The 14501-nt window shown below is 35.7% G+C and overlaps 1 protein-coding gene across 1 annotated transcript in view; it reads left to right on the plus strand.

The window, feature by feature from the left end:
- Positions 1-14501, plus strand: part of VWA8 (von Willebrand factor A domain containing 8) — a 399466-nt gene that overhangs the window by 143965 nt on the left and 241000 nt on the right. Inside the window, exons 15-16 of the mRNA XM_027873608.1 lie at positions 2046-2214; positions 2728-2805. Of these exons, the coding sequence (XP_027729409.1) occupies positions 2046-2214; positions 2728-2805 (247 nt within the window). The remainder of the gene's footprint in view (positions 1-2045; positions 2215-2727; positions 2806-14501) is intronic.

Raw genomic sequence — 14501 nt, forward strand, 5'->3', positions numbered from 1 at the left:
TGCTGTATATACTATTTTGTTTTTTTGATATGTCCTGTTTTTGTCACTCCAAGGAGTTCCTTCAAATCTTACCTTAATGACTACTACAGATGAGAATAAAGGATATTGCCCACCATGCTCAGATAGACCATTTTACAAATATGTTCCCTTCCAGTTTTGTTTTTGATTAGTACCTCAGAATGAAACCAACAGAATTATAATACTTTGTAATTCAGAGTTTAAAATTTTAGCATTATGCACAAATACAAAATTCATACTTGAAGACAAAATAAAATAAAAATCCCAATCGAAAGGGAACTGATAAGCAGTTACATTTACTTTTTGCTGGAACAAATTGAAAATATAAGGATGGTCTGTGGAAAAATGGACAATTAGATCTAGTTCTTGCTGCCTTTGATTTGTTAGGTAGTGCAGAGTTCACTTGTAAAGCTTTCTGTTGGTGTGGATTGCTAAAATCCAGAGACATGGATCAGGACATTTAATATTGTCAGAATTATAGGAAGGTGGTAGTGTGCTATGATATAGAGGAGCCCAGATCTACCACTACTGCCATCTCAGTGAGACCTAGAAATATAACCATTAGGCTTGCTCTAGCAAATGGCCAATTTTTATAGAGGTGCATCTGATATTGACAAATAGAAATATGAGTTAATATTCCTATTTAGTAATCTCCAAATTTAGTTTTTCCAATACTTTGTTCAGATTTTTATTTTAGTTAATATATATCCTCTGTGAGATTTGTGTGAGTCTGAGCAAGGCATATTGAAGTTAACTGCAGTTGTTTTATTATATAGCTCCTTTGGCAGTTCAGTTAAGCATAGTCCTTAGAGTTCTAAATTTTAAGTCAAGAGAGACTACTTACTTCCTCAGATGCTTGGGAGGTTTGTGACAATGAGCAGGCAGCTTCTTCTAGCCTCTGAATCTTTCTCTCCAAAACCTGAAGATTCCAATGTTTGTAGAATCTTCTTCCCAGAATTTGTGTGACTTTTCCATGAGACAAGTGTATTAGGCATTTTGAAAACTTTGAAGTGCTACATGAATGATAGTGGTTTCTGTTACTTTTTATGTAGCATATATTTAATATTGATATTGTTTCATTATCTAGGGAAGAGGTGGTCCTTGAGGCCACATATGGTCCAAATACTTTGGGATTTCTTCTGTAAAGTTTGGATTCATTCAGAAGGCCATACTCGAGGATCTCGAGGGCCACATGTGTCCTTGAGGCCACAGGTTCCCCACCCCTGACCTAGGGTGTCTTTAAGTATAATGTGGCTTCCTTTCTTGTGTTTCTTTACAGTATTGTTACTTTTTTATTGTTACTTTATCTGAAATGGTATTTGCCACATCAGCTCAGCTTTGCTGAGGTTCATGTCTCCCCAGATTTCTGTGAATTCCTCCTATTCATCTTTTCTTATGAGGCCGTAATACTCTTTTACAGCAATATACTGCAGTTTGTGTAGCTATTTTCTCATCTATGGACATCAACTGTGTTTTCAAATCTTTGCTACCATAAAAATTGCTGCTGTGAATATTTTCTTCCTGTCTTAAACCTCTTGGGGGCATATGCTTAGGAATTAGAATATCTGAGTTGAGGATAATTTTCAATGTGAGAAGGGATGATGGTTGTAAATTAGGTAGTAGTTATATTCCAAGGAGACTACATAGAAAAATGTCTTTTGTGGAAACAACAGGGAAACAATATAATATATTTGGGATTTAGGAGTTTCAGAATATAGTTCAAGCTGAGTATGAAGTTGCATCACTGTCTATAGTTACAGAATTGCAAGAATAATTCTTTTCTTTTCCTTTTAATCTTACCCTCCTACTCCAAGTGTTCTGTTTTTTTTTTCTGTTTTGACTTAGTTGGTTTTTCAAAGAATGTACTCAGAATGAGAATTTTGGCTTTGATGCAGTATAATAATGTGTTTTGCTCAGGCTTGCATCTCCACTAGGAATAGCAAGTTGAGACTTGGTTTCACAACTGAAAAAGTGGGAGGAAAATGTTATATGTATATGTGTTTTTTTCCCTAAATCTTTCCTTTTAGGTCCATCTATCCCATCCACCCATCCTTCCGGATCATTGCCTTGGCAGAGCCTCCTGTGATAGGAAGCAGCACACAGCAGTGGCTGGGACCAGAATTCTTAACTCTCTTCTTTTTCCATCACATGAAACCCCTAATCAGAAGTGAAGAAATGGAAGTGATTAAAGAGATGGTAAGAGTTTATCAAACTGGAGCCTATAATAACCTCTTTATAAGGCCACTCTGCCTTTTTATTTAGGTACTGTGATGTTTTTGTGTTATCAGTTTATCCTCTCCCCAACCTTGACACACTTGCTCCTACCTTGACTTATGTTTTATAATATGAGTCCTCCTCCCTCCTCAGAAGACAATATTATAACCTCTCCCCCTAATTTTCAGCCAGAGTTTACTCTAGTTAGGCTGCAGCAGAAATTGAGTGTTTTAGAGTTAGTATGTATTAATTTAGTTAGTTTACATGTTTACACTGGCCATCAATTAACATCCTTATGTTATGGCTGGGAGATCTTCTGCCTATTGTCTAGTAAGTGACCTATGATTTTAACAGTATAGTAAACTACTCCTGAGTTCGGTCATTTAGATGTGACTTTTTCCTCCTGATAGATGATAAAATGATAAATTTGAGTTGGTTCATCAGCCAAAATGGTTTCCCATTTTTATTTTCTCTTTAAACTTTTTCATCAAATAGGTTCCAAGTGTACCTCAGGATGCAGTGGAGAAATTGTTATCTTTTACACACAAACTCCGAGAGACACAAGACCCAACAGTGAGTTTAGTTTTTCATGCTTTGCTGTATTGTTGACACAGCATTCTCCTTTATTTTCCTTAAAAATCTGTTTTTTCTTTTGTATATTTTTATCCATTGTTATCTCTTGTGTCATTTTGTCCTGTGTAAAATTTTTATTCCTTAGAGAATTTAATGGTTCCCCCTAATTATTTATTGCTAATTTCTCATGGGTGATAGCTTTGGACTGTGGCTAACTAGATGAGATTCCCTATAGTTTCCACCCTAGCTCCCATTCTTCATTGCCTTGAGATTTGGAAGTAATCCATAAAACTATCAGATTTTTGTGCTAAAGCATCTCATTCAAAGCCACTGTGTTGGTCACATGAAGCAATAGAAAAATGACGAAATAAAATCCTGTGGCATTTCAACAGCAGAAATCCTGGCTCTAAAAGCTGGAATTCTTAGCCAGGGGTCAACGAACTTGTTTTTGTAAATATTTTGATGATAATTTTATTTCAGTGTAATTAGTTTACTTTGTAACCCTATGCATTTTATTTTATGCATTTAAAAACATGATTTTGAGAAGAGGTCCAGGCAGCTAGGTGGCACGGTAGATAGAGCACCGACCCTGGATTTAGGAGGACCTGAGTTCAAATCCTACCTCAGACACATAACCCTTACTAGCTGTGTGACCCTGGGCAAGTCACTTAACCCCGATTGCCTCACCAATTAAAAAAAAAAAAAAAGTCCATAGGTTTCTCCAGACTGCCAGTGGGATCCATGACTGAAAAAAGATTATGAATTCCTGCTATAAAGAAATCAAGTCCTTCATTTTGGTTTTTCCTAAGGCTTAACCTCCTACAAAATGTCATCATGTACCCAGATTAGTTCTATAGGAAAAGATTTTGGAGATGTGATTAAAAAAAAGAAAAGGTTGAAAAAAGTTTTCTGTTATTTATATATTCTGTTTTGAGGAATATTTATTGCTTTATAATTTATTTGTGGTGATATCCTGATGTAGTGGATAGATAACTGGCCTGAGAGTTAGAAAGACCCACGTTCAAGTTCCACCATGGCCATGTCCTAACTGTGTGATTCTGGGAAATTTGCTTAAACTGTCAGTGCCCCAGGGCAATTTTGAGACTGTAATGACAGCAGTGCCCAGTTTGCACTAGTAGAGAAAGTTCCTCATGAGGATCTCCCTTACTGGTGAAATAGCAGGTTCTTTATAATAGAATCAACACACATGAATGGAGCATATCTAATAATAAAGCTTAAAAAAAAAGCATTGATCTCTTAAGATTCACTGAATGAAGCAGTGAGGTTTTGCATTGTTTTTATTGTCCATTTCAGAATTAGACGTCCCCTTTACATTTTGGCTTACATCAAGGCTTTCTATGATCTAGCAGCATTTTATCTTTCAGACCATATCTCATCCTACTTCCCTCCATAGGACTGATGCTTTTGCTAAATCAAACTGCTCATTGTCCTCCACATATGTCCATTTTTATATGACCTTTGCTCAAATTGTTTCCTCTGCCTGAAATCTGAAATTATACTATCTATCCTGCTCTCTGAACATTCCTGTCTATTAAACAGCTGCTCCTAAATGCGTATTGCCTTTATCATGAAAAGAGGAAGCATTATATAGTAGAAAGTGCACAACATTTAGACTTACAGTACTTCAATTTAAATCTTAAGTTCTGCTCTTTGTTACTGTCAATTATGATGGCTCAAAATTTGGTTGCCTGGACAAGTTCATCAGTATGGGACATCAGTTTCATGATGGCATGCTTGGCTGGGTTCTGGATAATGGACAATGCTCTCGTGCTTTTCCGGTCACCAGTGGAGTGAAGCAAGGCTGTGTGCTTGCTTCCGTGTTTTTTAGCTTGATGTTTTCAGCGATGTTGTCAGACACCTTCAGTGAGGATGAATGTGTCATCAAGGTCAGCTACTGCGCTGATGGTAAATTTTTTAATTTCGAAAGGCTGCAAACCAAGACTAAAGTAGGAGAGTTGCTGCATTATTTTTTTGTTTACAGATGATTGTGCATTCAATACAGTCTCTGAAGCTGAGATGCAACAGTTCTCTGCTGCTTGTGCTAATTTTGGCCTAATAATTAACACAAGAAAACACAGATTCTCCACCAGCCAGCACCACACCATCCATTTGTGGAACTATCAGTTACAGCAAATGGAGAAGTTTTAAATACTGTAGATAAATTCACTAACCTTGGCAGCATACTTTTCAGGTATGTACACATTGATAATGAGGTTGAAGCACGCATTGCCAGAACCAGCTCAGTGTTTGGGAGGTTCCAAAGGAAAGTGTGGGAGAGAAGAGGTATTAGGCTGCCTCCAAACTGAAGAGCTGTTGTGCTGACCTTATTGTTGTATGCCTGTGAAACCTGGACAGTATACCAGTGCCATGCTGGGGAACTGAATTGTTTCCATTTGAATTGTCTTAGAGAGATTCTGAAGATCACCTGGCAAGATAAGGTACTGGACACTGAGGTCCTTTCTCGAACTAAACTGCCAAACATTCAAACTCTACTGCAGAAAGAGCAGCTATGATGGGCTGGCCACACTGTTTGAATGCCTAATGTACGCTTGCCTAAAAAATTATTTCATGGAGAACTCCTATAAGGAAGGCGTTCACGTAATGGTCAGAAGAAGTGATATAAGGACACTCTCAAGATCTCTCTAAAGAACTTTGGAATTGATTGCATGACATGGGAGACACTGGCAAAGGACTGTCCAGCATGGTGTGCCTGCATTAAAGAAGGCACTGTGCTCTCTGAGCAAAGCAGAATTACAATAATGAGATGCACAAATTTAGATAATCTACCCCAAATGTTCACGTGGCCTATTTGTGTCTGACTTGTGATAGAACTTGGTCAGATTAGCCACATTTGGACACATTGTAATTGACTCTAACATAGTGATATCATTTTGGTTCTCTTTGAGAACGAAGGACAACAGCTAAGTTCTGCTCCCTGTATGATCTTGGCCATATCATTTCCTTAACCATGTGATTATTAAGGTATCTTCTAGTACAAAATTCTGTGATCTTATGACATCTTCCCTGATCATTCCAACGGTGTTGACTTTTTTCTAACAGTTATAATGTTATCACTTTATCACCTCTTTTATGCAGTTACGTATTAGTTTATATTATAGTTGTTTCTATATGTGTCACATCCCCCTCTTAAAGTATAAGATACATGAAGGTAGGGAGTAAGTTTTATCTAAATATGCTCTTTAGTATCACCCTCGCCACAGCATCTGTTCTGAAGTGAGCACTACCTCTCTCTCAGGAGAGACGTTGCATTGCAGTTCATTGAAGAGATTGAAGGCGTCCATCGTGAATTCCATCTGTCCTGGGTGCATATTTCTTTTGTTTTTTTGTTCTCCCCCCTCCCCAGTTCAATATTTTCAAATCACTTCAGCATCAGTCCCCTACTCCACCGTGATTTTCTCCAAGTGTAGAGAATGAGTTGGCCATTCTTCTCACCAGTGCTAACCCCTCTACTTGTGCCCTTGGGCTCATTCCCTTCCATCTCCTCCAGATACTTATCCCTTCAGTTATCTCCTCTCTCTAATATTCAGTTTTTCCTTCCCTGCTGCCTATGATGTCTAGGTCTTCCTCTTCTTTAAAAAAAAATTAAGTTGGGGCAGCTAGGTGGCGCAGTGGATAGAGCACTGGCCCTGAAGTTAGGAGAACCTGAGTTCAAATCCGGCCTCAGACCAAAGACTTGACACTAGCTGTGTGACCCTGGTCAAGTCACTTAACCCCAATTGCCTAAAAAACAAAACGGAACAAAAAATTAAGTTAATCTTACCATCCCCACAAGCCATCATCTTATATTTTGTCCTCTTCACAGCCAAAATCTTAGCAAAAACATCTGTTTACAGTTGTTTCTACCATAGCTTCTCCTCTCATTCAGTTTTCAACCTCTTGCAACCTAGCCTGTGTCCCCACCACTCAACTGAAATTTCCTTCTCCTTCATCATCATTTCTCTGTGGCTAATTCCAGTGGCTTTTTTTTCTGTCCTCAGACTTTTTAACTTTTTTGTAGCACTTAAAATTATTGACCACTCCTCCCTTTCTCCATACTTTGTCCACATGAACTCAAGTGACACTGCTTTGTCATGGTTCTCCTGTCGAAACAATCTTCAATATCCTACACAGGAGCATTGTTCATGTCGCACCACCTATTAGCACATATACTCAAAAGTTTGGTCCTTTTCTCACTCTATGTGTTCTCATTGTCTACTTATTATGGATTTTAATGTTACCACTATATATATGACTTCCAGGTAAGCATTCCCAGTCCTCAATTTCTGATTTCACATATAAGGCTAGCCTTTTATTTATTATGACATAGTACCTCTGATGGACAGCCTATTACCTGAGTGTTGTTTACATCAATCATTACTCTAATTAAAAATGAAAAATAACAATATGTTTGTTATTGCTTTTAACCAATCTGTTATAGCATGAAGGAAATAAAACTGACAGATAGTCGTGAAGAAAATCCCAGAGAAGAAATAGTTAAATACTCCTTCCCTACAGGACATCTCACCACCCCACCACAAAGATTTTTAGCTTTTTTGAAAAAAATATCAGCAAGTCATCAGAAGGAAGAAAAATAAGAAAATTTTTTTTCGCAGAGAGAGAGAGAAAGAAAGAGTATATGGGAAGATATTGCTTGAATCTGTAATCTGAGATAATATTAATTACACCAATAAACAGACACTGTCAATGCTTTTAAAAATTCATAACCATGGCAACTACAGTACTATATTCTAAAATTTTCCTTTGTGCAACAATAGAAACTAATCTAGAAATTTGATATTGAATTTGCTTTTTTTTAAAGTCCTTAGTGCAACTTCTCTTGAAATACCTGAATGCTTTTTATTAATGCCCACATTGGAATAATGTATATTTGAAAATAAGAAAACATCCATTCGCTCACTGCCTTTGATTTTTAAATGCTGATTTTATTGCTCCTTTATTGCAAGATGGGTCTTTTTGTTGCTAGGTGAATTTTGGTAAGAATTCTTTTGATAACGTAACCCAGAATTAAAGGAATAAATAAATTATTATGTTTAAAAGGCCTGAAATATTACTTACTCCCTTTAGTTTTTAATACTAGCTATTATTAAGGCAAATCAGCTTATAGTTGTCAAATGAGTGAGTCACTGTTCAGGCTTTAGGGAAATATCTACGGATCACTAACTTGAAGCTTGTAAGCCAGTGTATAATATCATATCTGTGCTATGAATATAAATTTTTGCCTTGGGAATATAATATGCTTACAATAGGACTTGTTCTATGCAAATGCTCTGGTGGGGGTTATTTGTTATTCATTTTCTTTCATTAAAATTTTGGTGGCCAGAATTCTTAGAGTATTCAATCACTTTGTTCTTACAAATAGTACATACTCTCAGGGTTTTTTTCCTCCCTTTTTAAATTCATTAAGGCACTTGTAAAGTACTCAGTATCACAAAGCTGAAAAATATTGTGGTATAGTGGAAAGCCTGACAAATTCACAGTCGAAAGATCATAGTTAATCCTGGCTGTACTGCTGACTGCACAGCACAAGTGGTTAAGTTAGTGAATTTCTCTGACTCAAATTTCCTTATCTCTGACATTTGGAGAATGATCCTTGCTGCCTTATTCCATCTCACAGACTTAATGAGAGGAAAAGGTATTATATAATAAATTAAAAGCGCTATGTCTTTGTGGAAGAGCCAAATTTATTAGAAAGAGGGTGGAATTGGGAATCAGAAAGGTCTGGGTTCAAAAACTGCTCCTGACATTTACCAGATGGGTAACCATAGGCAGGTTATGTAACATCTCTGAATCACAATTTCCAAATCTAAATTGGGTATAATAAAGCTGTAGTCCTCACCTCACTGGGTTCAACCCAGTAAATGAGATACCTGCTTTGCAAATCTTAGCACTATATAAGTAAACTCTTATTTTTGTTTTAATTATCATTACCTTTATGACTTTTATAAGTCACCCAACCTCTGAGGCCTCAGCTTCTTCATCTGTAAAATGAATGGTTAGCCTCAGTAATATCTAGTTTCTCTTCCAACTCTCAATCTATGATGCCATGATTATTATTAAAAATAAATAATATGCAACATAATGAAATTTATACGTCCATGCAATCTTACTTTGCAGTTGCTTGCTTTACAAGAATTTAGTTTTTCATCCATAGAGTTACAAAAATTCAATATGTCATGGCAAAATATTTATAACTGTTTGCTTTGTACAAGATTAAACAATAGTTGTCTTGTTTAAAGTTTGAGTATATAATTTTCAGAATGTATTTCTTCCCAAAAATTAGTCTTGTGCCAATTCTGAAATATACTATCAATAATAAACATCACAAATAAACCACACATACAATGCTGAAGGAACTGCTATTTTTTACATAATTTTGATTAAAATAAATTTAAAATCAGCCATGCATGTTACCATAGATGTACAATCATGTATCTTGAAAAACAAATTGAATGAGGCTTAAATCAGGCTATGGAAAATAACTTTTTTCCTTTATTAACTAATAGGCATTTATTCTGTCTCCCTCCCAGTTGTAATAACATTCCGTTAATTCATATGCCATCATTTGTTTAGCCATTCCCCAATAGGTAGGTAACCCTTATCTTCTAGTGTTTTTGCTACTGTGAAAAGGACTGATGAAATTTCTTTTGTACCTTTGGGTTCTTTTCTTTGATCTCTGGTAGTAGCATTGCTGAGTCAACCAGTATGCACAGATAGTTGTTTTTATATAAATTATGCTTCTACTCAATTTATTCTTCATTGCTTTGTAAAAGTCCTCGAAATTGTTTATATTCATTCTAAAAGACCAAAGATGAAGCATCCTATCTATTACAGAGAAGTGATAGATTCAGGAATGTAGGGAATGAGATATAGTTATAGATAGGTATAGGAGAGAGTGTGTGTGTGTGTGTGTGTGTGTGTGTGTGTGTGTGTGTGTGTGTTTGTGTATGTATGTACCTACCACAAGAAATTTGCTTTTTTTTTTTCCTTATCTCATTTTTCAGTAGGGGGAAGGATAGGAGAGAGAAAATAGATTTCTGTTAATTTTAAAATAGAGAGGGAGATGCTACAGATGTGAAATGTTTGCATGAACTTCCATGAAGTCACTGTATTAATACTTTTGCTTAACTCTTTTACTTTGTTATAAGAGACTTCTCACAAATGTATATAATGTAAAAATGAAATCAATAAAATTGAAAGTAGAAAAAAAAACCAAAAGGGTAATCATAAGCAGTAAAACAAAGGTTGTGATGTAATCATGATTTTTTTTTAGCCACTGCTAATTAGTAAATAATTTGACATAGTCTCTTAATATTAGAGACTGTGGGAAAATCTTGGTAATACTTCACTGTTCATATTTCCTTTTTTTTTTCCATTAATTTTGAACTTAAATACAAAAAGACAAAAAAAAAATTTTTCTGGTACACCGTACAACATAACAAGAGATTCAATATAAAACCATGAATTTCCATTTTACACTGCTTACTTTTTAAAAAAAAAAACTATGTAATAAATACTATACATCATTTTCAAAGCTACCCTGCTTTTCTGTGCTTCCTTCTAAGTTTTCTTTTGTTCTCTGCTGTGCCCTTTTTATATTTTTCTCTCTCCTTCCCTCCCCACTCTGCCCTAAAGAAAGCTCCCATTAGACACAAAAATGCATATATATATAATATATACGCATATATGTATATATATACACACATACACGCATATATAAATGAATGAATGAATGTATGTATGTATATGTGTATGTGTATATGTGTGTGTGTGTGTATGTATGTATGTAAAAACTACACTATACATACTTCTGTTTATCAGTTCTTTCTCTGGATGTGGATAGCATTTTCCTTCATAGGTCCTTTGTAGTTGATTTGAGTATTTATAATACTTAAAATGACTTAGTCGTTCAAAGATGTTCTTAGAGCAGTATTGCTGTTACTGTGTACGATGTTCTCTTGGTTCTGCTCATTTCACTCTTCATCATTTCATGCAAATCTTTCCATCTTTTTTTTCTAAAATCAACCAGCTCATCATTTCTTAGAGTATTTCATCACAGTCATATACCACAACTTGTTTAGCCTTTCCCCAATTGAGTGGCATCCCCTCGATTTCCAGTTCTTTGCCACCACAAAGAGAGCTGCTATAAATATTTTAGGACATATTTTAGAACATTTTTCCTTTTTCCCTAATCACCTTTGGAAACAGCCCTAATAGTGGTAATCCTGGGTCAAAGGGTATGTAGTTTTATAACTCTTTGGGGATCATTCCAGATTGCACTCCAAAATGGTCGAATCAGTTCACAGTTCCACCAACAGTGAATTAGTGTCCCAATTTTTTCATATCCCTTCCAACATTTGTCGCTTTCCCTGTATATCATTTTAGCCAATCTGATAGGACTAAGATGATATCTCAGAGTTGTTCTAATTTTTCTCTAATCATGATTTAGAGTATTTTTTCATATGACTATATATAATTTTGATTTTTTTCATCTAGAAACTGCCTGTTCATATTCTTTGACCATATATCAATTGGGAAATGACTCATATGCTTATAAATTTGACAAAGTTCTTTATATATTTGAGATATGAGACATTTATTTGAGAAACTGTCTATATAAATTTTCCCCTAATTTAAAAATTTTTATGCTTTAATATATGGTCAGTTTTTGAAAAGGTACCATATACTACTGAGAATAAGGTATGTTTCTTTCTATTCCCATTCAATTCTCCAGATACATATATATATGTATTGTGTATATACATAATATATATGTATATGTATATAATATCTAGCATAAGATAATACCTTATTTTATCCACCTCCTTAACTTCTTTCAATTTATTTTTTGGTTAGATTTATCTAATTCTGAGAGGAGAAGGTTAAAGTCCCTCATTATTGTAGTTATTACTATCTGTTTCCATCTGTAATTCATTTAACTTTTCCTTTAAAATTTTAGATGCTATAGCATTTGATGCATATAAATTTAGTATTGATATTACTTCATTTTCTATAATACCTTTTATCAGTGTAATTTCCCTGTTCATCTCTTTTAATTAAATGTACTTTAGCTTTAACTTTGAGATCATGATTGCTACCCTGCTTTTTTTTTTACCTCCTCTGAAGTGTAATAAATTCTACTGTAGCCCTTTATTTTAACTCTGTGTATATCTCTCATTTTTAAATGTGTTTTTTGTAAACAACATATTGTTGGATTCTAATTTTTAATTGATTCTGCTATCCATTTGCTTTTATGGGTGAGTTCATCCCATTAACATTCAAAGTTACAATTACAGGGGCAGCTGGGTGGCACAGTGGATAGAGCACTGGCCCTGAAGTCAGGAGGACCTGAGTTCAAATCCGGCCTCAGACCAAACACTTGACACTTACTAGCTGTGCAACCCTAGGCAAGTCACTTAATCCCAATTGCCTAAAAACAAAACAAAACAACAACCAAAGTTACAATTACTAGTTGTGTTTTTTCCTCTGTCCTATTTTTCTTCTCTATTATCTTCACCCCCTCCTTTTTACTTTATCACTCCTCACAGGTCTGATTTACTTCTAATAGCTACCTCCCTAATCTGCACCCTTAAGTATCCCCCTCCGTAATCCTTTCCCCTTACCCTCCTATTCCTTAATCTAACCGCCCCACTAAGAATCTGTCCATTATCTTCTTCCCCCCACCCTTCTACTTCTAGATCTACAACACCTTTCTAAAAGTCCCTCCCTTATCTTGTCCCCTCCTATTTTTTTTCTAAATTTAGAAGTATTAGAAATCCTTCTAGATGTATATGTTATTTCCTCTTACCCCAATTCCAGTGAGAATAAGGTTCCAGCACTACCAGCCCTCCACCCCCACCTGCTTCCACTTTTAACAGTTTTTCCATTCCTGCCTTGTTTATATGAGATAATTGCTCCATTTTACCTCTCCCTATCCAATTTTAATTTTTAGAATCATCCCATAATACTTGACTCAACCCCAAGCCTTCTGTCTATATATGCTCTTTTAAACTATCCAAGTAATAATAACATTCTTAAGAGTACAGATAACTTTTTACCACATAAGAAGTAAACAGCTTGACCTTATTGAGTCCCTTATAATTGGTCTTGAATGTTTAACTTATATTTCTCTAGGATCTTATATGTCAGATTTTCCATTGAGTTCTGGTCTTTTTGTCACAAATACCTGAAAGTCTTTCAATTCATTGAATGTCCATCTCTTTCCATTCAGTTTATACAGCTTTGCTGGTTAAGTTATTCCTAGTTGCAAACCCAACTGCTTTGCTCTTTGAAATATAATGTTCTAAGCCCTTTAGTCTTTTAATGTAGAAGCTGGTAGATCTTGTGATATCCTGATTGCAGCTTCGTGGTGTTTAAATTGCATTTTTTTTCTCTTTAAGTTGGGAGCTTCACAACTTGGCTAAAATGTTCCTATGAGTTTTTCATCTTGGGAATCTCTTTCAGGTGGTGATTGATGGATTTTTTCCTGTTTCAATTTTAACCTCTTGTTATAGAACTTCAGGGCAATTTTCACTAATGATTTCTTAGTGTTGTATCTAGACTCTTTTTTTTTTTTTTTTGGTCATAACTTTCAGGTAGTCCAACAATTGTTATATTTTCTCTTCTCAATTGTTCTCTACATCAGTTGTTTTTCTGATAAGATGTTTTACATTCTCTTCTATTTTTTTCATTCTTTTGATTTTGTTTTATTATTTCTTGGTGTCTTATAATGTCATCAGCTTTCCCTTGCCCAATTCTAGTTTTTAAGGTGTTATTTTCTTTCTTAAGTTTTTGGATGTCTTTTTCCAATTGGTTTACTTTCTTTTCATAATTTTCTTGATTTTCTTAGATTGCTTTTATTTTTTTCCCCTGATTTTTCCTCAACCTTTCTTATTTGATTTTTAAAGTCCTTTTTAAATTCTTCCAAGAACTCTTTTTGGACTTGTGGCCATTTGACATTTTTCTTTAAAGTAGGAGTGCCTTATTTTAACTTTACTATCTTTTTGTGAGTATTGACCCAGATCTTCTCTATCACCATAGTAGCTCTCTATGGTTGAGTCTTTCTTCTTTGCTTAATCATCATCATCATCATCATTATAGTGGCTAATTATATTATAGTCAGGTTCTAGTCCCAGGGTATGGGGAATGGGGGTGGTGATGCCTCAAGCTTCAAGTTTTTCATACTGCTGTTTTCTTTTTCTTTTCTTTGAAGCAGTCAGGGTTAAGTGATTTGCCCAAGGTCACACAGCTAGTAAGTGTCAAATAGATCTGAGGCTAGATTTGAATTCAGCTTCTCCTTACTCACGGGCTGGTGCTGTATCCACTGTGCCACCTAGCTGCCCCTGTACTATTGTTTTCTAAGCCCTGTCTGGGGGCCTGACCTTGGGAACTCCTCTCTGCCTCTGTGCATGGCCAGGGACCCCAGTATACTGTCACCACAACCTCTCTTGTTCCCTGGGGTACCTCAGCTACAAACTTCAGCTTATTCCTGTGTCCTGGAACTGAATCTGGGAATCTGCTCTCTTGCAAGTGCACCCAGTCAACAGGGTGCCTACCCCTCTGATCCCGTACCCACCAGGCATGAGCTTGCTTCTCTTTGCCCACAGCCAGAGCCCAGACCGTGCCAGGTCAGCACAACTGGGCCTGGCATCCTACAA

This window comes from Vombatus ursinus, unplaced genomic scaffold, assembly GCF_900497805.2.
Source record: "Vombatus ursinus unplaced genomic scaffold, bare-nosed wombat genome assembly UNPS02014802.1, whole genome shotgun sequence".
NCBI classification, from domain to species: Eukaryota; Metazoa; Chordata; class Mammalia; order Diprotodontia; family Vombatidae; genus Vombatus; species Vombatus ursinus.